This window comes from Cyrtonyx montezumae, unplaced genomic scaffold, assembly GCF_038088225.1.
Source record: "Cyrtonyx montezumae isolate F1298 unplaced genomic scaffold, pur_monq_1.0 scaffold_0, whole genome shotgun sequence".
In the NCBI taxonomy this organism is placed as follows: Eukaryota; Metazoa; Chordata; class Aves; order Galliformes; family Odontophoridae; genus Cyrtonyx; species Cyrtonyx montezumae.
In genome coordinates this window covers 3422696-3446384 of record NW_027071824.1, presented here as the reverse complement: position 1 = coordinate 3446384, position 23689 = coordinate 3422696, and the positions used below count along the sequence as shown (strand labels likewise).

The 23689-nt window shown below is 39.0% G+C and overlaps 1 protein-coding gene across 2 annotated transcripts in view; it reads left to right on the top strand.

The window, feature by feature from the left end:
• Nucleotides 1-18896, top strand: part of SOS1 (SOS Ras/Rac guanine nucleotide exchange factor 1) — a 46455-nt gene extending 27559 nt beyond the window's left edge. For both annotated transcript variants that reach the window (XM_065730134.1, XM_065730219.1), the window contains exons 9-22: nt 42-169; nt 1137-1792; nt 6285-6366; nt 6764-6886; nt 7393-7496; nt 8468-8690; nt 9382-9501; nt 9804-9966; nt 10352-10469; nt 11648-11820; nt 12741-12857; nt 13025-13289; nt 14383-14501; nt 15784-18896. In XM_065730134.1, the coding sequence (XP_065586206.1) occupies nt 42-169; nt 1137-1792; nt 6285-6366; nt 6764-6886; nt 7393-7496; nt 8468-8690; nt 9382-9501; nt 9804-9966; nt 10352-10469; nt 11648-11820; nt 12741-12857; nt 13025-13289; nt 14383-14501; nt 15784-16278 (2886 nt within the window). In that variant the 3' untranslated portion in view covers nt 16279-18896. The remainder of the gene's footprint in view (nt 1-41; nt 170-1136; nt 1793-6284; nt 6367-6763; nt 6887-7392; nt 7497-8467; nt 8691-9381; nt 9502-9803; nt 9967-10351; nt 10470-11647; nt 11821-12740; nt 12858-13024; nt 13290-14382; nt 14502-15783) is intronic.
• The last annotated feature ends 4793 nt before the right edge of the window (nt 18897-23689 follow it).

The window sequence follows — 23689 nt, the reverse complement described above, 5'->3', positions numbered from 1 at the left end:
ATGCTTGTCATACTTACGTGTCTGACTTTCAATGTTCACAGCAACTAGAAGAAAAAAGTGAGGATGAAGAGGATAAAGAGTGCTTAAAGCAAGCAATAACAGCCCTACTGAATCTTCAAAGCAGTATGGAACGGATATGCTCCAAAAGTCTTGCAAAACGAAGGCTTAGGTAAACACAGTTCCATTTTTTCCTGCTTTCTGCTCTTAGCGCTTTGCTATAAATCCAGGGCTCCCAGTTTCCTCTTTTAGTAAACAATGAACAAAATAGTTTGTGACAAGCCTGCTTTTCAGAGGAAGTGACATCAAAGCCAAGATAATTTGTTATTGTTTTAAAACTGTTCAAATTTCTGTGTGTCCTTCCATACTCGTAGTTGAGACGTTCTGAAAATTCACTTGAAAGTAGAAAGCTACAACATTTGCAGGTTAGTTATACTCAGATAATGAATACCAATCTAAGAATATTTTTAAAGAGCATTTATGTCTGCTTAGAAGGGAATGTTCTTGAGTTTGAAACTACTTAAAGTGATTTGGAGAGCTTTATATGCAGTAGCTAATTAAGATTATAGCTGGATAATGGAAATAGGTATACAGATAACAGAATCAGTAGAACTGTTGTAGTAAATTATTGGATCTTACTATTTGCCATTGATTTAATGCTAGTACTTTTTTAACCTGTTATGTAAGTATTGCTTTTGTTCTGAAAATTGTTTCAGCGTTTTCTTTGCTAAACAAGTTCTCTGCTGTAAAGTGTAATCTTTGAGCTTGGACACAAATGAATTTAGCAACTTACTTTCTCTGAATGTGCTTCTTTCAAATTAATATATTCTCAAATAGTTTGTCAGCTATGGAAATGAGCGATGTGTTAGACTAGGAAGCACTGACAGCTTTCCTGCTCTGGCTGTCTGCATTTAGGTATAACGTCTGTTGCACAGAAGCTAAAAACTCGGTAAAATGGAGAACTTAATTTGTCAAGCCTTGTAGTGGTGCTTTCAGGAGAAGATCCTGATACTGGGTGCTTATTCTCAGCGGGGTTTTCACCACTTGGAAAGATTATCTTGTACTTTTGTTGCTATGGTGGCTGTGTTTTTAAATATGTGTATACTAATAAGCTGCCTTTCTCCCATCCTGCACTGAAGTGAATCTGCATGCCGATTCTATACTCAGCAGATGAAGGGGAAACAGCTAGCAATTAAGAAAATGAATGAAATCCAGAAAAATATTGATGGTTGGGAGGGTAAGGACATCGGACAGTGCTGCAACGAGTTCATCATGGAAGGAACACTCACACGTGTAGGAGCAAAGCATGAGAGACACATATTTCTATTTGATGGCTTGATGATTTGCTGCAAGTCAAATCACGGCCAGCCTAGACTTCCTGGTGCTAGCAATGCAGAATATCGTCTAAAGGAAAAGTTCTTCATGCGAAAGGTACAAATCAATGATAAAGACGACACTAATGAGTACAGACATGCTTTTGAAATCATCTTAAAAGATGAGAACAGTGTTATTTTTGCTGCTAAATCAGCTGAAGAGAAAAATAACTGGATGGCAGCGTTGATATCTTTGCAATACAGAAGCACGCTGGAAAGGATGTTGGATGTAACGATGTTGCAGGAAGAAAAAGAGGAGCAGATGAGATTTCCAAATCCTGAACTGTACAGATTTGCAGAACCTGACTCTGAAGAGAATATTGTCTTTGAAGAAAACATGCAGCCCAAATCTGGAATCCCCATCATCAAGGCGGGAACTGTTGTCAAACTTATTGAGAGGCTGACTTACCACATGTATGCAGGTGAGGCACTTCGTAACCAGAGCAGGTGATGACTACTTAATGCTTCTTGTTTCCATTTTAAGTACAGCAAAATGCATACTGTGTGTAGAAAACAAACACGCTCTGCCACGTACGTATTTGAAATGCTTTTTGAGTTAAGATTTGGAATTCAAAATTTGCGCTTGTGTAGCTGCAGCAGCTGAAAATATGAATCCAGTTTGACTGACCGTAGTGGGATTTGCATGTGCATCTGGTTATTCTCATGCATGGAATGGTGGGGGGCAGGGTCCAGCAGGAACTGAGCTCCAGACAGCACTTTTTCCTGTATGGCCCAGGCTACAAGAATTGCCCTCCCTCGATGTTTCTCAGGCAGGGTGGCACGCATGGGGCTGGCACTGCAGATGAGAGCTGTGGGCTCAGTTTATTCACTTAAGAGTTGTATTTTGTGAGCCTCTGCCTATGTCCACATTGACATGTAACAAGTAGATCAAATAACAGCTTCCTTGAAGCAGTCGCTTGTGTAAATTTTTACCTTGATTAGAATTTAAGTGAGGATTTGAATTAAGAAATTTTGTTTAAAGGTTTCTGCCTTTCTTGAAGACACATTTATGTGTGATGAATGGCATTTATGTGAAAGCAAATGGCTCATCCAGTCCAACCTCAGCATGTGTAGTCTTTCTTCATAATTTTTCCAGGATTTTTCTAAGCAGTGATTCTGAACCTTTATGCATCTTGGTATAGGTACTTATCCTATTCAGCTGTGCATTTTTTTCTGTCTATCCTTACTCCAACAAATGGTTCTGCAGCTCAATCTCAATGGAATTGCATTCCAGAATAAAGCAGGAATATTACTTTAGAAGAAGCTTGGAGTAAGCAGAATATAATTAGTGGGATTTTTTATATTTTTTTTATTCTATTTTTGACAACTGTAAATAAATCTGTTTGCTGCTTTTTTTTGCACTTTTCCACACTTCCTTCAGTGACAATTTTTGTGTCACCTATTAGAAACACAAATGCAATTATCTTGCTGACAGTTTTTACTAGAGCAGTTTTGTGCCTGACTTCATTTTCTTTTAACTTTATCAACGTTTGGCTGTTGGCTTCAAATTTTACAGGCACGATTTATGACATAATTTGATCTTTTTTGGAAGTAGAGCAGTTCCACCCTAGAGAAAGGACAAAGATTATTTTAAAAAGCTAAAGTTGTGTTTGGCAGTGAGCTAGCAGGAGGAGTATTTCATTTATTGCCCTTGTATGCATTCCCTTTGCTTTGGGCAGCTTGCATCCCGCTGAGGGGTGCAGAGGGTTCTCACTATACCCTTGGCTCAGGCACTGGCAGTGTTTTCCACATGTTGTCTGTCCAGCGAGCTGTGAGCTGTCTTCTGCAGTTCCCTTATACAGCAGGAATGCCTGTTTTTTAAGAACGTGGCTTGTTGAAATAGATCTCTTGTGTTGCTTTTTGCACTTTGCACACAGGATATACTCGTTCTTGCAGACATTTAAATCCCTGATCTGAACAGCTTCTATTTAATAAAGCCTGAATAGGTTGCTTGAAACATAACCATTGTGTGATGTGACCCGACAATATGGATACTGCGAGATAGTTTGAAACACTTTAACCTACTCTCCCCCTGAAAAAGAAAAGAAATGGGTTATCCTATGGTGAATTTAGCTCATCTTTCTAACCTTAGAGATGTGAGTACGACATACATGGATCTGGTGCTGAATTGCTAGTTTGTCTCTCATTTCTCTGAATCCTTATCTTCCATTGTATGCCTTCTTTTTGGTTTTCTACAGGGGTGAAATGTAGTCGTTCCACATTTCTTTGCTGTTCTCTTCCAGGGAAACAAAGGAATAGAGATTTAGTGACTCAGCAAAAGAGGCTCATGTACGGGAAATGAGGTCCATTTCCTACATAAATCATTCAGTGTTTTGTCGCATTTGGTGAAATGCAGTGAGGAGGTCAGCCACTTTCCATAGTAACCCTTTAGCTGTTCTTCTGTACGTGTGCAACTGAGTGTGGAGCTTCTCTTTTGCTTTGAGATGTAGGAAAATGGTTATCCTTGTGGTACATAGCCAAATAGCTGCAGATTGTCATTGTTTCTTTTTTTGCTCCACAATAGGGTTGTGCATATGTGATCTTAATCTTGAAATAACAGTATTGACTTGCACCACACTGGCAAGCCCTGACTTCTCTGATGTCTGTCTCAGATGCAGTGTGGTTATGCTAGTCCTGGATCTGTCTCAAGTCAGTTTTTTGGAGTAGCTGTGAATCTTTCCTAAGATGTTCTTGTAGCTCGTATATCAGCTTTTCTGTCCAGTGTGAAGATCCACGGGAGACAGTAGAGAGGAGCGTTCGACCTTTTGCTTTTCCTCCCTCACCTCCAAGATGAGACACAAAACTGCTTTTCAGCAGATATTTTTCTGTTTCATTGTAGAAGAGAGTCCACTTAGTCCTGGGCTGGAGCAGCCAAGCTGGGAAGGAGGCTTCTCAGCACAAGCAGCTTTCCTTGAATTTCAACCTGAGGGAAGCTGCCCTTCCATTGGAAATTCAGCTTCTCACTCCATTTGCATACTTCGGTAGATTTTACTAGTTTTAGTGTGTTCTTGTGTTGTTGGTCTCCTCCTTTTCCTGATACTTGCTTAAGAGCAGCTAGGCTAGGTGGTACCAAGATTGGAAACTCAGGGCATTTTTTTTATCTATAGGGCAGTGCTCTTCTATTTTTAAAGCTTTGATATGTTAAGAGCACTTGTGCGTCATCATAGTGTCCGTTTCCTTTCTTAAGGAATTCAAGGGTGATTATTTATAAATCCTTGTAGAACAAGTTATTGTTCTTTTTTAGCTTTAAAATGGGCTGTATTGAAGAGAGAATTATCACATGAGCAGACATCCTGACTGACTAGTGTTGTCGGTATTTTTTTTTTTAACACTTGCTCACATATTGTACACAGTTTTGAATTGCAGATTTTGCTCGTGAGATAACAAGGTTAGATTTGATTTTCTGATGTACTTCATTTGACATTCAGTATGTATTGTGGGTTTAAACGCTGACTCTACCTGTAAATTACAACAGACCAGACTCAGAGCTTGCTTCTCTTTCACATAGAAGAACACCATTTAGGGTGGATGAAGTCTACAGAAAGCAAGCTGTGAAAATGTGAGTGACTGTAGTTATGCACTTGGATTTTAGGGCATGAAAAATCATGCATTTTTGTGATGAGGTTGGAGACACAAAGAACATTCTTTATGCAGAAGGATTTGGAGTTTGGCCTTTGAAAAGTGCAGTTTCAAGAAGAGGTAGGAGAGAGATCACATTAAGAACAAATGAGTAATGAAGGAATCAAAGAAGTTAAAGCAGACTAGCCAAGGTGTCATTCAAGAAATAGGAGTAAGCATACAACAGAAATGCGAGGGAATGCTGGATGGCACAAACATGACTAATCTGTGCGACGTGTCACTGAAGACTGCTGCCTTAATGAAGAGCATAGCAGGGTTTCAGAAAAGGTTGAGTGTTTGTGTTGGACAACATGAATAGTTAAAGAGGATTTTTGTCAAGGTCATGAAACAAGTTTGATGGTGTAGTTGTGATGTATAAACTTAGGTGAAATAATGCAGAGTTGTTGTTTGTTTTTTTGCATAACAGGCTGCAGGAGCTCCTGTTTCAAGTCCAGTATGCTGTTCACCCACTCTGTATGAGAAAAATAACCCATTTGGTTTTGTTTTTATAAAATCCGTGTACGTGTTTAATGTGCAAAGCCATTGCAACCTGCTCATTAACTTTTAGTGATAGCAGTGTTAACCTTTTTCAAGTCAGCTCTGTGTAGTGCCAGCAAACTGTCACTGTACTTCCTCATACTCGAAAACAAATGGGTTTGCTTTTGTAATTAAGGGAAATGCTTTGGTTTTCTGTTTTCAATACTTACTTTGTTTTTAAAACTAATTTGAATATTTTAAAGTGGTATGTAATCTGTATATATGAAATATTTGTTTTCTTGAAGAAAAATGAACTTGGTATAGCTGAAAAAATACCTCATCTTCCTTAGCAGACACGAGCTGGGCACAAGTTGTACCAGTCTGGAGAAAACAATCTCCATGCCAGAGAGTTACGCCATTTCTATCCAATGCAAATTTACCTGCTATGTCTTTTGAGTTGTTATTTTATCCTGACACTGGTTGAAAAGAAAGTTGTTTACTTGATGAATCATAAACTCATCTATTTAATATTTTCAAAGTGTTTCAAAAGAAATCCAGTCTTCTTATAACAGAAGGGAAATTAAGTCATTTTTCGTGTTTTTCAAACAGAATCAAAATTACTTTTTAAATTCTGCTTTTTTTGCTATTTTAAGTGTTTCCAAGTTGTTACCAAAGCAGTTTTATTTTATGTTGTCTTTGGTGTAAATACAGGAGTCTAACATCCTTAATTTTAAAGGATACGATTTGACTTCAGGTTATTTGTAAGTATAAAACACTAGAGAATTGCTGATGTGAGTGTATAATTATTCTTTCTTGTAGATCCCAACTTTGTTCGGACTTTCCTCACAACATATAGATCCTTCTGTAAACCCCAGGAGTTGCTGAGTCTGCTAATAGAAAGGTATGCCACTGTTAAGATATTGTTCAAATGGAGTGTGTTATTTGTTTCAATTTTGACTTGATGTAGACTTTGTAAGACTTTCTTTTTTTTCTGGTTGGCTTTGTTCCATTCCAAACAATTTTTAAGAAGATGTCGAAGAGTCAAGGGTACCAAGGATTGCAGATAAAATGCACAAGCTATACTCAGAAGTTTTAGGATTATTTGGGCAGCACTATTTTGTCTCTGAAATCTGTACTGCTATTGAATTTAGGAAATTTTCCTGTGGTTACCAAAAAATAAGATCCTGACGTGGAGTTTCATCTGAATTTCAAGTTATCTTAATCAACATTTTTTCATATGAGCAAGGTTAGTTGTAATAGGTGATGTGATTGGCTCTTATCCCCATCTTCTGTGCTAGATTTGAAATTCCAGAACCTGAGCCAACAGAAGCTGATCGTATTGCGATGGAGAACGGAGACCAGCCTCTTAGTGCTGAGCTAAAAAGATTTAGGAAGGAGTACATTCAACCTGTGCAGCTACGGTGAGTACTGTAGCAATGTGAGCAAAAGTGTCTTTTAAGTTTTAGTAATTCCACATTTTGGCTGCCGGGGTTTTTTTTTTTATAGCCTTTCTTGTAGATGCTTTAATGGGCAGCATAGGGGTCAGTCAGCTATTTTGGCTTTGCACTTTGAAAATTTGGTGGGAATTTGAATTCATGGCATGAAAGGCCTTGGTAAACTCTTTTGCTGAGTATTAAACTGCGTACGTAGTCTTGGCTTTTATGCTTTTACAGAATCTGTCTTTCAGCAAGGCATAACTTTCCCACAAAGATTATGTAGAAAACATCTTAATTTTTTTTAAATGAATGATATCATTGCTGTGACTTCTTTAAAGTAAAATATGTTTTTAGCTGGTGAAATGTGGACAGTAGAATTATTCCATTTGATCTCCTGTTTCTGATTTTCTGTGAACCCTTGACTTGCAAAGTTTCTGAAATGCTAGATGTGAAGATAGACCATGTTGTGGATTGATTCTTTATTTTTGCAGAGTATTAAATGTATGTCGACACTGGGTAGAGCACCACTTCTATGACTTCGAAAGGGATGCTGATCTTCTGCAACGTTTGGAGGAATTCATTGGAACAGTGCGAGGTACTTATGTCATCTTAATTGTATTTCTCTTAAAGCATATGTACAGAAAGGAATCACTTCTCCTTTCAGTGTCTGGATAAAGAAAAATGTAACATGCTTCTTATTAAATATTTGAACCTAGTCTTGAAAGTCTGGCTTGTGTTCAGAAGAAACAGTATTGCATTTACATCCTTATAAGTTCTATCAAATAACGTGACTGAAGCCTATGAAAAAATAATGGGAATTGAGTGATGTTCAGGATAGAATAATTGCTTTGGCCACGTTTGGCTGTAGAAAGCACTGTTTTGTTAAAACAAGGATTTTTCAACTGTTTCACAGTCCTTCATGCCAGGCCTGTAGATCATCTTGTACAGGTCTTTCCTGTTCCCTTGTAAGAACGACTGGACCAGCTACAGGAACAGTTTGTAGGAGAAGACTGGGCTGGGGAAGTATTCAGTGCTTCTTAAGCCATTGAAGAAGTAGAGAATGAGCCAGCTAGTTGGATGTCAATTACTGGTAAATTTTCAATGAATTTGCCACCCTATGTGTAAAATTCTCAGCATGTAGGGCTAAACGGGCATTTGCCCTTCAGATTTAATTATCGGTTTTGATGATAAATGCAACTGAGCTTCTCCTTCTTCATTCTTCTGTCCTTTGTGATCTGACATTAGCAAGTACTCTTGCCAGAAGTGTGAAGTTGAGGGTTTTCACAGAAGCACGCTTTGTCCAAAAGAAAGATATTTTCCATAAACTCATCATTAAGTCAGAAAAATAAAGTGGTCGTGCTTAACATTGGCTGTTGAGGGATTCTTCTTTATATATTTGAAAGTTTTGAGAGATGTGGGGAAATATCATGTATGCAATTCTAAAGAACTGGATAGCTCTGCTGTACTGGGGAAGGGAGTTTCACTGAAAATCTCCAGTTATTACAGATATCTTTGGGAAAACAGTAGAAAGAATAACTATAATGTGGTTTTGTCTCTGTCTGCCAGGGAAAGCAATGAAGAAATGGGTTGAATCGATCACAAAGATAATCAACCGGAAAAAGCAGGCACAAGCCATTGGGCCAAGTCACAACATTACTTTTGAAAGCCCACCTCCTGCAATTGAATGGCACATAAGCAAACCAGGACACACAGAGACTTTTGACTTGCTCACTTTGCATCCAATAGAAATTGCTCGGCAGCTCACTTTACTTGAGTCAGATTTTTACAGGTAACTTTCCTCCATTGAAAAACACTTGACAAAAAAAACAAAACAAAACACAAAATGTCCTCCAGCATGAAATTGTTTCTGCGGGCCCCTGCTGTGAAGCCCCACGGTAGGTCAAGGGACTTTGCCAGTGTTGTGTATTAATTTGTTATTTTTTCAGAAAACAAAAGTCTTAAAACCACTCTCTGAAAGCCAGATCTTACCCTCTCCAAGTCAACATGCAGTATCTGATGCATACTCTTAACTGCATTGTGCTGCAGGTTTCTCCTGATACTTTCCAAGCAGATCAGTCTTTGAGCAGTATGAACATGAATTAAATCAGTTTTCTTCATATCCTAGTTTGTGAAATAAATTATGGAACGTGTCAGATCTCATCAGATGTCTGTGGGAGGTTGTTCTGGTGTTGGCAGCTCACGTCTTATTATGGCGAATGGGATGTGGACTTCATTCTCTATTTAGAAGAGATGTGGTTAACAGCCATATAAACTGAAAAATATTTACATACTGAAAAAAACAACCAAACATGAAAATACCACTCACCCAAATCACATGTTGAGCCTGAGATCATGGATGTAATACCTTGAGAATTCAGTTCCAAGTATTAATTTCAGATTCCCTGGAAGTAAAAAGGGTTGGAAAAATATCTTTCATACTTGTAATTAGATTTTCTTAATACATGCATCTACTTTCTTAGAGCTGTGCAGCCATCTGAACTAGTTGGAAGTGTGTGGACGAAGGAAGATAAAGAAATTAATTCTCCCAATCTTCTCAAAATGATAAGGCATACAACTAATCTTACTTTGTGGTTTGAAAAGTAAGTGACCTTCTTAAATCTGCACGTACTTCATTACTGAACATTTACAGTACATTCAAAAGTATGCTGTGAAAAATTCTAGATTAAGTAGTGTTTAGATGCTGCGGGTGATCACTGAGAGAATTCTACCATAGTTATCTCAGCTTTGTTTTCTTAGAAACAGTTCTTATTCAAAAAATGTTCAAGACTGTGTCGAATAATTTGATACACCTCTCATTATTGTTTTTTGTTACAAATTAGTATTTGCTTTTACCAGCTTCAAGAACAGTTCAGTACAAAACCAACTATTTTTGTTTATTTAGGTGCATTGTAGAAACGGAAAACCTAGAGGAAAGAGTAATTGTAGTGAGCCGAATAATTGAAATCCTGCAAGTTTTTCAAGAGCTAAACAACTTCAATGGTGTCCTTGAGATTGTCAGTGCTATGAACTCTGCTGCAGTGTATAGGTTGGATCACACATTTGAGGTACAGTGAAATGTTTTCCATTTTTGGCATGGAAGGGTAATGCAGTACACCTTAGCTAACTAGAAGCCTGTGTGAGGCATGTCCTTCATAGAAGGAGCTGGGAAAGGAAATCCTTTCTTCCTCCCCCCCCCCCAAAAAAAAAAAAAAATCATTTAGGATGTAAGAGAGAGGGTTTTGTTTTGTTTTGTTTTTCTTGGTTTCAGAAGCAATAAGTCAATTTGTGCTTAAGAAAGATAGAAAACGTTAACAAGATCCTGAGATGCTGGGGCACTATCCTCCTGGTCACTGATTTAAGCATCATTGGGAGACCATTACTGTCATTGTTGTTGCTGGCCTATGCCATTACAGTGTCTTTACAAGGAACCTGTTTCACCTCTCTCTTTAGCAAATTCCAAGTCGTCAGAAGAAGATTTTAGAAGAAGCTTACGAACTGAGTGAGGATCACTATAAGAAATACTTGGCAAAACTCAGGTCCATTAATCCTCCTTGTGTGCCTTTTTTTGGTATGTACCTTTGTTTCTCGATGAGCTGTATTGTGTGTGAACATTTGGAAAGTATTGTGAACAATAGTGAGAAGTCAGTTTTAACAGGATATTCGGGTTTGAATTTCAACTGCTCAGACATCAAAGCATTTTCCTTGGCTTGCTTAAACTAGAAACAAGACTGACTGAAAGTGAAATCATTGGTGATTAATATGTGAAAGAAATGTTAAATTGACTATTAATTACAGATGTTACTGGTGGGAAAAATAAGTTTATCTGGAATATGTTACTTATATTTGTATTCTTTTTTTTTCTTTACTTCAAATGCAGTTTGAACTGTGTTGTGATCATAACTGCCTTAAGTGGAAGATGAGCACTTTTAGAAATATTAATACTCAGCATGTCCAAAGAATTATGCAAATAGCATTTCTGTTCTGTAGCAAGCTGCTTGGACATTTGTTGCTGATCATTTCTGATTCTCACATTACATTGCTCTTGTTCAGCGTAGATGTCAGGCCAAAACTGGAAGAAAATTGTTTAATAGCTTTTGTAGCTTTTTAGAGACTTTGGGAAGATATACTCTAGAGTTCTGCAGAACAAAGATGAGATCAACTAAGAAAACTTCTGTTCTGCTTCAGAGATAAGTAGGTTAGGTTAGCAGGACCACAAGTGAAGAGTTATGGTTCTCTTAAGCTATGCTCAGAGGGGTCATAATGGCAGTTCTCCATAGGTCATTCATGGACTTGGGAGATCTCTTTTCCCTTTTAACATCACAATTTGATGTAATTAGGAAGGAAGGAATGGAACAGAAGAATAAAACATTCAAATATTTTTTGAGCTTAGCTGGAGTCTCTAGTGTAGTAGGGCTGAATTAGGCAAGAATAGTTCAAAGAAAGCAGTTCATTGTACTCTGGTATTGCAGAATGGTAGTAATGTTCAGCTGTGTGACATTCCTGAACTGTGGAAAGTTGCAATGGCTTTAAGATTTTGATGCAAAAGGCAGATTTCAGGAGAAGGAACATGAACATATTTAAATTATTGCTTTGAAAATGAGCTCTGAGTCTTAACAGAACCCAACTGAGAATTTTTCTAAGTAATTAAAATACAGAAATTGTTATTAAAGAATTCTTTGTATTCCATCCGTATTCCTTCCTCTCTATTCTGTACTACATATTTAGAATCTGTTGTGTTCTTCTCAGGAATTTACTTAACCAACATTTTAAAGACAGAAGAAGGCAACCCTGAATTTCTAAAGCGACATGGAAAAGAACTCATAAATTTCAGCAAGAGAAGAAAAGTAGCTGAAATAACTGGAGAGATACAGCAGTACCAGAACCAGCCATATTGTTTAAGAGTAGAATTTGACATTAGGGTAAGTGACATCGCTTCCATGTTTCTTCACACTGAGGTACTTGTGTGTGATTATGTCAGCTGATAGGCCATAAGGATGGACTGCATTAGAAATGAGCAAAAGGCCCTCATTAAAATCTCTGTCCAGTGTGTAAGAAGGGAAGTAATCTCAGTGCTTGCAGGTTTTTTTGGGTTTTTTTTTCAGGGGGAAGGAGTAAGGAGTTTGGGGGGTTAATTTCCCCTGGAGAAAAGTTGGGGTTCTGGTCAATAAATCTTGGTCAGTTCTAAAGAGGAACAGAAACTACCAGGTTCTTATTGTCTTTAGTCAGTCACATGCTTGCAGTGAGCCCAGTTGTCTTTTTCTTCCTTCGTTATTTCCTTTACATTTTCAAGTTTACCTACTTCATGTATTGGTGGTGATGATGCTCACAATGTCTCAGGTTGTCTCAGATTGTGTTTGTGCTGCTTGATCTGTGGTGCTCATCTGTAAGCAATCCTCTTTTATTTTCTTCTTTTTCTTTAAACGTGCTCACAGCATTATACTCTGAAAGAGCCATAGGACTTAAGAGACTTAGCAACATCTTCTCTTGCTATTTTTCTGCCTTGGAGTTTGACAAAATCATTCAGAGAGCAATCTTGCCCTGAATCAGTGTAGAGAAGGACTGTGTACAACAACTTCTGAAGGTGTTTGGACTAATCTGTTCTAATTTTTGCACTGAAGAAAATGTTTAGGGTACTAGCACAGTTAGTTCTTCAGGCCAGGCACAGTGCTAACTATGTCAAACAGAGTGCTGGCAGTGTACTAAACTTGTAACTTAAAAATCTATCCTCACTACTGACCTGAGTGTTTTTTCTGTGGAACAGCTGGGATCACTTATTTCTGTGATGCTTCCACTGTATATCTTACTTGATGTGAATTTTATTTACCATCTTGTATTTCAGAGATTTTTTGAAAACCTGAATCCAATGGGAAGCAGCATGGAGACAGAATTTACAGATTATCTGTTCAACAAGTCACTAGAGATAGAGCCACGAAATGTGAAGCCTCCACCAAGATTTGTTAGTATTTGTATTCTTTTCCCCCCTGTTTGTCTTCCAAAGATGGAATTCATCTTAGGTCTCTAACTTAATAAATGTAAAACTATGTTCCAGTGATTTTTTTTTTTTTTTGTATTTTCAATTTATTGAAAATATATATGTCTTTTTTTCTCTTTTTTTAATTTCAGCCCAAAAAGTACAGCTATCCTCTCAAGTCCCCAGGTGTTCGGCCATCTAATCCAAGGCCAGGTACCATGAGACATCCTACACCCCTGCAGCAGGAACCAAGAAAAATCAGTTACAGCCGCATCCCAGAGAGTGAGACAGAAGCTACAGCATCTGCACCAAACTCTCCACGAACGCCTTTGACCCCACCCCCTGCTTCTGCTACTTCAAGTACTACAGATGCCTGTAGTGTGTTTGACTCAGATCCTTCAAGTCCTTTTCATGCAAGTAGGTGGTAATAGATAGTCTGCAAAGGCTATGTATTAGGTTTTGTTATCTTAAGCAGATAAAACCATGGTTAGTCTTCTTAAGTGACTATAAAAATGTAGTCACTTCTTGTCTCCTTGTGGCAGGAAAATCTTTCAGTGCATTTTGCTACTCTTTCAGTGCATTTTTATTAGTAGTTCTTATTGTAAATGGAAAAACTGGACAGAATTAGCCGTGTTGGGTGTTTGGAGAAACTGTTAAAACAGAAAGACATTTGTGCATCTTCTTTGTATGTCCCAAGCCAACACTGTAGCATTTGCTGCCAGATACGTACCTGGTGAGTGTTCTTGTTGACTCGTGAGAATGGGCATGGATGTTTTGCAGGTGTCTTAGTCTGCTGCCTGCCATTACAAGTCAGTTTCAGGGCACATGAGTGTTTTTCCTGAATAACTTAAAATGTATGCTGTCCTGCTTTAAATCAGTCAAGACCTATCACACTATTTTTCTTCTTTCTTCACCAGCATGCAATCCACGATACGTTGCATATTTTATGGTGTGCTTTCAGTAATTTTTACAGGACACAGTGCCCTGTAATGTATGAGGGCTTTCAAAGGAAATACTGGGTTAGTCCCTCGTTGGGTGGGTTGCCACAAAGAGGTGAAGTAACTTGATAAAAACAGAAGTTGCTTAGCAGTGCAGTGGCATTGCTGAGTCCAGGCTGGCTTCCTGAATGCTTCTTCATAAGAAAATATTTCTTCATTGTTGGATTGACACATCAGCTACAAGCTCAGGATATGGTTTTAGTGCTGTTGTGATACAAGAACAGCTTTGTGATGTGGGTTTTGGTCTTGGGGATTACTTACATAAGTGCAAGAATTGATGGTCACAGAGGTTATTGCAGTTCAGAAAAGCGGTTGGGAATCTTCAAGTTAGATGGCTGTTCAGTGGTATATTTCTTTTAACACCTTCCTGCTTCACGCTGCTTTTTATGAACAAGTAATTTACTGAAGTAAAGGTACGCTGACTTTAATAGCAGCTTTATTGGTGTGATAAAGGAAATAGGCTGTATTGAACAAAAACTCATTGTTGAGAATGTTTGTTCTGTGTTCACCAGGATCTGCTTCTGTGTCATCCATAAACTTTACCAAAACTTCAGATGAAGCTCACGTTCCCCCACCAGTTCCTCCACGAAGAAGACCAGAGTCTGCCCCAGCTGAATCCTCCCCATCAAAAGTAAGTTACAGCTAAAAAGGACATTTTTCTAGGAGAAAAGAGGAGACTATTGGTGGAAAAAGAAACTTTTTTAAGGTAGTACGTGCATTTTCGAACAACTGTATGTGAAACAGTAAGCAACCATGTATTTCAGGCCTGCAGAGCTCAGCATCACCACCCTGCCCGCTGATTCACTCTGAATCAGCCCTTATAAGAACTTAAAGCTTCAGACAGGTGTTTCTGCTTGCCGTAATTGTTGTATAAGATTATTTGAGGTTGTATAGTTTGGGGTAAAGAATTGAAGAATAATAATGTTGGAATGTGATAAACGCTCCTTAGTCACCTGAGATAATTCAGTAGAATATTTGACTTTGGATGCTGTGGTGCTCGTTGCTTTCATTTTTGATTGCCTGTCCTATTTTCCTGCCTGCTTGAGCCATTGCTACTTTTTTCCTTTTGCATTTGAGAGCCAGTCTAGCTTCTCTTTTAGACAGCGTTAAATTTCTCTTGATTTCAGTGGGAGTTGGTTGATGCCTACAGAGAATTGGATGCATTTGAAGACCCCACTCAAAATTCCATTGTAGCATATATGTCTTTTGGCTTTCAAGAGAGCTTCTATGTACCTCTAAAGCAAGATGTCCTTTTCAGACTTGTGACTGTGCTGTCAGCCAGCAGACTTTAATGAGTCACATTCCTATGAAAGTGCAGTTGAAAATGTTACAGACATGTTAGGGTTGTGGAGACTAATTACCCTGTGATTGTGAACTGCAGCTTGGGAACTATTGACTTCAATAATTCTACTTAGCTCTATCTTCTGAGCGTCATTTATTTTTTAACTCTGTTCAGCACCGTCTGCCCATCTTTGTTCCTCATTTTCTTAGAGAAATATCTGGTGCTGTTATCCATCCTTGGTGCCTGTTACTGGGAAGGCAGTGGAAGATACCTAGACCTACCTAGCAGGCAGATTTGGAACCAGCATGTTGCTCTGATCATTCCTTGGCTTGCCTTTTTCCCTTTCAATCCATCTTCATCCCCTGCATCCCTAGCTATTAACTCATGTATTGATACACCCGTGCTCTCCCCTGGTGCACATCCACTCTGCTTGTCTTTTCTATGTGCATCATGCTGAGAAACTCATTTCTCAGGGACTGCTTCGCTACTCCGCATCTTCATTGCACACTTGCTTGCTGTGTCTTCTGCTTAACTAGATAAATCAATCTGCAGGGTAGGAGTTCTGCTTCCATTTCACCCCAGGGTCTTGTTCTTTGCCACTTGTATTAAATGAAATGTTTGTGTACCTCAGATTACTTCTGCACACCTGGACAGCCCGCCAGCAATCCCTCCTAGGCAACCAACCTCTAAAGTGTATTCACCAAGGTACTCGGTGCCTGACCGGACCTGCATCTCTGACCCCCCTGAAAGCCCTCCCGTGTTACCACCACGAGAACCTGTGCGAACTCCAGATGTTTTCTCTAGCTCACCACTACACCTCCAGCCTCCACCTCTGGGGAGAAAAAGCGAACTTGGTAACACCTTTTTCCCAAACAGTCCCTCTCCATTTACTCCCCCTCCCCCTCAGACACCTTCTCCACATGTAGCACGGAGGCATCTTCCTTCACCGCCTTTGATACAACAAGATGCGGACCTCCATTCTGTCGCTGGACCACCTGTTCCTCCACGACAAAGCACTTCTCAACATATCCCAAAGCTTCCTCCAAAAACTTACAAAAGGGAGCACACACACCCATCAATGCATCGAGACGGACCGCCCTTGCTGCAGAATGCCCACTCCTCTTGAACTGTCCCCTGCGCTGGGAGTTGCCTTTTCCTGGTGCTACGTCTGTTGCTGGCAATGGATGCACTGAACCTGGTGGTGCCAAGGAGTTGGGATGTGTATATGCCAAACACTAAAAACTCTCCAATAAATTGGAAATGCAGTGTACAGAAATGGAATTGCAAAAACAGACATTCGAGTGGAAAAACTGGTTAACTTGCTATTCTTGTTTTAGTATGCAGGACATTGTTCTAAGATAATTGGACAACTGATTGTACCAGAAAACAGACTTGAGGGACTTCTTTGGCCAATGAGCAGAGACTGTATTTGTGTAACGATCTATAATGTCCAGTACAGGAAGGAAAACAGTCTTGTATCCATCAGTTCCATACAGTGGCACAGTTTTTGGAATGAAAACATTATGCACTTTTTTTAAATCTCAAACAGGGAACTTTATATCCTTCTTAATTTTCTTTTGCTTTACTCCCTGCTTTAAAATACTTTCCTAAAATTGTGAGAAGGACTGTGAGGAAGATCTGTGGTACCTAACTGAGTTAGACTTCGAGGCGTAGCACTGTATTGCGTCCTGTTTACAAGTTGTTACGATGAGTAGTAGGGGGTACCTAGGCTTCACCAAAGAGGTACTTTATTATTATTTTCTGAAATATTGTGGTGCCAGTTCAAAAATAAATTTTTGCCAGAAAGCATAATGTCTAATTACTGCTTTCTTTAGATAGAGCAGATGGAAGTCTTACATCATTACAATGACAGCAAATTTTTTTTAAAAGGCAGCACTATCATCTGAAATAAATATACTACTACATTTAGAAGACTGTTAATTTCTGCTAGGTTATGTCACATTCTTTTTAAGGTTTACTGATAATCCATTTCATGGCTAGTAGCTATTTTTTTTGGTCATGCCATGAAAAGAGTCACTTGTGAGAAAGAGCACTCACTGGCCAACTTCCATAGCTATTGTCATGTTTTACTAACAATAGATTAATCAGCATACATAGAATTGCCTTGCAGTTGCATAAATCATGTGTATATAGTGAATGTTGCATAAATATACTTGCAGATTGTTTTTAATTTAATTGAAATAAAGATGCAAAGATGTTTGGCTGACATATGTTAAATTATTACCTGGACAAATTACAACTCTTTTTTTTTTTTTTTTTTTAGTTCAGCACTGGAGGGTATGAAAGCACATCTCGTGGTACATTTTTCCTAGTTCAGTCTTTGTACTTCAGATATAGGAGTCTAAAAAGAAGTTGGTTTTGGCATGTGTATCAAAGTAATGTCTCAGAGGATAGGTTAATCCCAAAGTGAATTATTATGTAAGATTTCCTCAGACCTCTTGTATGTCACATATTAGGGAAATTTGAACTTATATTAATCTTTACAGAAGCTTGCTGTGTCTGAAATGGACATGACAGAACATATACTGGCATAAGTATCATGACATGGATTATCCATAAACCTGTGCACTGTTTTTTAACTCTAGATAATACAGTAATGCATGCCAGCTGTTGAAGAAAAGCTCTATAGTCATCGTTACAGTACGTTTGTGAAGTATCTCATCTTCAGTTAATAAGGCTTGTGGGTAAAGTAAAATTCAAAGTAAAATTCTGTCTTGTATCTTTGGAAGAATACATTTCAGCATCTTGAAAAGCTTTGTCATTAGGGATGATGTTTGTAGACTGGTGATAAAGCTTACCTCTTCAGTGCTTTCTGCAATGCCATTGATCAATGCACCTTATCTTTTTGTGTGGTCTTTACATTTCAGAAAGTGTTTTGATCCCATCAACAAAAACGGCAGTTTTCATCATGGACAAATTTTGTAATGTGTCAGTTGTTTTCTTTTTTTGATGTCTTAAATTTTATTTTGAAACATTTTTTCTGGTAAAAGAAGAAAAATGAAAATCTCTATACCTTGGCTTCAGAAGAGAGTGTTCTTACATGGGAGCTTGGAAGAAACACTCAAGCCTACAGGAGGTGTAATTTAGATTATTGGTTCTTTGTATATGAACAACCTGATGAGCATAATGTTGAAAACGTCATATAAAGTATTAGCACATCCATGGATTATCAGGAAAAGCTCCTTAAATTCAGACTTTCAGATCTATCTCCTTCTGTGCTATTTAGTAGTCAAGGCAGACCAGGCAGAAGGAATGTTCGGCTGGTGAGGAGGTCCTACTAGAAGGGAGGACCTCACATTGAGCCTGTTAATCAACAGGCTTCTTGGCTGTCTGTAGGCCTCTATTTTCCTTTGTGAAATGGGCAGGATGCTGACTTGCATCCCTGCAGTTGAGGATAAAATTCCTTTATTGGTGGGGTACTTGGACAGTAGGCAATAATGGTAGTCGTGCAAGAACCTCAGTTTAGCACTTGGGAACCCAGCAGAACAGGTCAGTCATGCAGTGCACTAATCATTGTGTTGACTCAGCTACAGACAAGAAGGAGCAAGAACCAAACCTATGGCATTTAGGGTGGGAGTTCTGAATACAACTTCTAAGCCTCTGATTTGTCTCATGGCAGTTTTGTGTTAATAATTAGTTAACCTACAATAACTTTATTTGGTTGATGTTTGCTTTACTGACAATACTTTTCACATGGAAAATGAAGTCATTTTGATGATGTTATGTGGCTGTTGGCTAAAATGACTCTGGAATGGTCTGATTTGATGACATTCTGGATAAAGAAACATGTTTGAACCTATGAACCTGTGTTTGCTTGAAGGCTAGTCACTGGCTCAGGTGAGTTGCTGTATATCTGGAGTGCTTTACACATGGGTAAAAGTTGGCTGAAACAGCAGCTAATTGTGTAGGCATGCATTTAAAAATATGAAGTGTTTAAGTGGTTAGAGAGGTCAGAAAAAATTTAGAGGTGTGGTACTTCATTTGTGCTGTATCTCCTCAAAGTCTCCATGTGTAGTCTAGTGCATCAGTGAACCACGATTGGGTTTGTTCATTTTCTTCCGCAGGACATCATAGTTTTCTTGTCATAGTTATTTTTCTCTTATGGGTTTGATTCAAAAGCAGTTGTGTTACTATTGAAATCAGTAGACTATTGTGCTTATGATACAGGGTTTTATTTTGTTGCACACAAGGGAGGGTTTTTATTCAAGCTGAAGAGCTGCTTGATCAAATGTGCATCCCAGCAGGCTGTGTTGCATCATAAGAAGCATGAGTTCACTTTGTGGCTGTTGTCCAGTTGTGAGGCGTGGCATTTTATCAAGGCAGCCTCTACTGCTGGTAATTTCTAGCATTACTGCCATTTCAGCTCTGCTAGAACGCCCCATTCATGAATGTTTATTTTACAAATTAAAAGCAAGTGAAACAAAATGTTTCTTAAAGCTTTGCTGCTGTGAGCAATGTGCTTAGCTGCAGCATGTAAAGGTCCTTCCTTGTCTTTCTCTTGAATGCTAATGTCTTTTCCAGACAGGAAGATGCAGCTTAGTCAGAATGACGTTTTAAGATGGTATTTTAAAGTTTGAAAAATCTTGCTGGTCTTTGCTGCCTTGAAATACCCTTTTTTAGTTGTTGAGTTGTCATTTCCACACCTAGATGATGGGTGAGCTGGAGATGTTACAGTTGTTGTTCCCTAAGGAGAGAAACATATAGCCCAATATTGTTGTAAAGCCTAAAGTGCTTTTAACTTAGTTTGTAAATCCCGTGCCTTAATTTCTATTGCAAGCGCATTAAGTGCGTTTTTCTGTCAACTGTGGGCAAATATCCCTTTTGCCTTTAATAAAAACCAGTGCATTAAGTAGCCAACTCTGCAGCAATATCAGGCAAACAAAGTAGAGTTGCTTCTTTTGACTTCCTAGCAAGCAAATGGGAAATGATGTACCAGGTGCCCGAAAGAGTGAAAGGTGTGCAAAGTGCCAGATGCATGACAGTTTCAGTAGCTGCCAAATGTGCCTCTTGTTAAAGAACACCAGTGATATTTTTAAAAAGAAGGATAACGGAAGGTAGAGAATTGAAGGTGCATGTCATTGGATTTGTTTTGGACAAATTTACTCAAATCTACTTGGGAATTATCCTTTTGTTGTTGTTCTTTTCATAAGAACGATCCTTGGATTCCACTATATTTGTTTACTCCAGCATCTGTGTCCATTTTTCTTCGATTACTGACATGGTTACTTGCCAAAATCAGTGAATGTTAAAAGCTGTGGCAGTCCAGGACAAGCAAAGTAAATCTCTTCGGGCACATCTGATGGCCTGTGTACCTCATTGTCTGAAAGGGATCTTTGCATGCTGTGTCTGCAGTGGTTTTCAGAATGCATTCAAGTGCAAATTTAATAGTGGCTATTACCTTTTGGCACTAAAACACGTGTTCTAAAAATAATAAAAGAGCCTTATGTACTCCTAGGAGTGTACACTTTTAAATATGTAAGGTACATTGAAAGTCTTAGTAATCCGAGATGGGCTGCCTTAAATTTAATACTGCGTGCTTTACATTGACGACAGCTGTGAGTCTGCTTCAAACCTAGGCATTGTTCAAAGGCAGAAAAACTGTGAAATACACAGTAACTACAGAGCAGGGGAGCTCTATGGAGTAAAAGGCAAGGTGTGTGTGCAGCAGGGGAATGGCTTCCTGGTGGTGATGGCATCTTCTAACTGTTCTATGCTATGGGATTTTTTGTTGTCAGTGTTGCTCCAGCTCTGTGGCTTTCTGTTACACAGGTTCTGCAGCCTATGGGTAAATACTGTCAGTTTTGTTTTACTGTATGAAGGTCTTTGTTGGTTTCATATAAAAGCTTCTATCTCGTCTCCATGTTGAATCACAAAGAGATTGAAGATGGTGCTGTGTGTGTATCCTAGCTCCCTTTCCTGTTCAGATTTGAACAGAGTCCAAATACTTTATAAGCAGCATGAAAAAAAGCAACTGTCACCTTTGGAAAATGTTGTTTACCAATAACTATTTGCATAACCTGTATTGAGGTGAAAGGACTTTAGGAACACAGAAGAAGCTATGATACACTGCAGCTTGGGATATACAGGATTACACTAAGATCTCTTACTGAGATGGGTAGTTGAAATTACAGTGATGTGTATAGCAGTGGAGGAGGCCTGTGGGATTTCTTTTGTGAAGGCTCTTGTGTCTGTTACAGAAGCAGCAGAAAGAGATGAAGAGTGGCAATGAAGAAATGTCATTCAGGGTTGCACCAACAAATGGGATCAATCAGATCTTGACTGGAAGCTTTAGAGGGAGCAAGAGGTTTTCAGCTGAGTGCTGGGTATAACCGTCTTGAAATTAGGTGTATGGAGAAGTCTCCTTTCGAGACTGTGTGCTGCACAAAGGAATGGAGTTTTGTCAGTAATGTTGCCTCAGGAAGGGACTGAAGGAAATGTATATTTCTCCTTTAAATGGATGCAGTCTTACAGCTGAGTGAAAAAAAAGAGAACAGCGTTATTTAAAAGCAACATTTATTTGGCACAGAAATTAAAATAATTCAGAGCGCACATGTGCTAAAGGTGAAGTTGGGTTCGATGCTGGAAGAGGCTGTGTTTCTTTTATGGTGCTGAGCATCATTCGTTTGTTTTATTTACATTTTATAGTTTCTGAGCAGTTACAAGGAAATACTCAGGATATCTCAAATGATAAGTATAAATCTGTAGGAACTCAAACAGAATCGGGAATAACAACCATCAATTCTGACCATGCCTTAAATCACTAAAACAGAAGCTAAAATCCATATGCATTTTACAAGCAAGGGTCTGCCACTTTGGAAGGATTTCCTTACACAGACAACTTTAGAGCATAGATTTTCCTCTTTGCCCTCTTTTGCCCTGACAACTGCCTGGCAAGTGTGGAGGAGCAAGTTTGTTCTGTGTGGAATAGAAATCTCATTGTGTGCTGCCCAAAGACACAAGAATCAGAGCCCGTGAGAGAGCATTAGTGCATTACAGGCCTAAAGTTTAAAATCCAAAGAATACTTTGGGATGTTTGTATTGCGCCATGATGTCATGATGTCAACACAGCAAAAACCACAAAACCACGACACAGGATTACCAGGGTCTCCAAATCCACCATCTCTTTTAAACAGTATCTAGCACTGTATAGTCATCTCGGAGGCGAGGGGTGTCAGGTGTCACAAAAAGTATTAATTGCTTTGCTTTTGTCTGTACAGAAAAGGGAGAGTCAGGCTACATTAGTTATGTGTAGCAGTTCCCATCAGTGGCCTGAGTAGCCACCTGTGGCTTGGGCAGCAAAGTGCTCAGCAGTGGTTTTGAGAGCCACTTACTGGCACAGGCATAGGCACAGTATGCATCCCCAGAGCTTGTAGCTGAATGCTCTGGGTGGAGATGGGCAGCTGCACTTGGCTGTGCTTGCCTCATCACCTCATTCTTTTTTCTAGCTACCTAGACTATGCATGCATCTGCTCATGTTCTTCCAGCCTTCTGTCTGCCTTCTTCCTCATTCCCTTTCCTGAGATATTTGCCTACATTTTGACAGGGCAGGGTAGAAATGGAAACCCATCCCTAGCAATAAAACTCTGGTTCCATGGACAAACAAGTAGGCCTGTGTATAGAAATAATAACCAGCAGTTCTCACAGTTTCTTTGCAAAACAAACAGGCTTTGATGATGGCTCAGTTATAAGAACCTGTCTCTTCTTACATCTCTCTTTCTAGTGCATGCACTGTCTGTGCTGAGACCTGTAAAATCCTAGGAGGGTCTTGGTGATATAAGTGGGTGGTCAGTGTAGAACTGCTGTGGCTGGGAGAGGTCAAAGAACTCATAATGAAGATATGCAGGAGAGGGAAAGAGATTGAATTCTTTCCGTAATTAAAAACTTGAAACTATTTTGGGAAGGTTTTTGTTTTTTGTTTTGTTTTTAAATGCAAAAGATAAAGGAAAAAAACATGAGGACCCCTTCTTGCCTTTCAGAAAGTGAATTGAATTTCTGGGAGCAGTTTGGGCCCAGTAAAGTCTAACAGGCGGACATAGGCTGAAGCATTTGAATCCCTGTAGTTTTAGTGTGCTCACTTTCTTGAAATGTTGAGAAAACTTTGATTGCCATAAGAGATTATTTTTGTTTTAGCTGAAATGACCCTTTTTCCAGCCACCTCTTCTCCTTCAGCAGAGGAGGAGAAAGAAGATGGTATGCACTGTGGGAGAGCTATAAGACAGAGGGCTTTGATTCCCTTTCCTTGTTGTATTTTGTAACAGAATCTGTAGGCATACACAGAGAAGAATACTGCTATGGGTTTGTCCTTGGAGATGTGGATGTGACATGCACATGGTTTTGTTGTGGGAGGAGGAGTGTCCTTGCACCTGAAGGAATGCTGTGACTTTAAAAGTGGAGCACTGTTAGCTTTCCTGCCCTAGTGTCTCAATTTTTTTTCTGGAATTTCTGCTCCAAAGCAGGGTGCTTCATGTGCTGGGGCTTGTAAAGTGATGTCAGGTCAAAGAGAGCTAGTCAAGAGT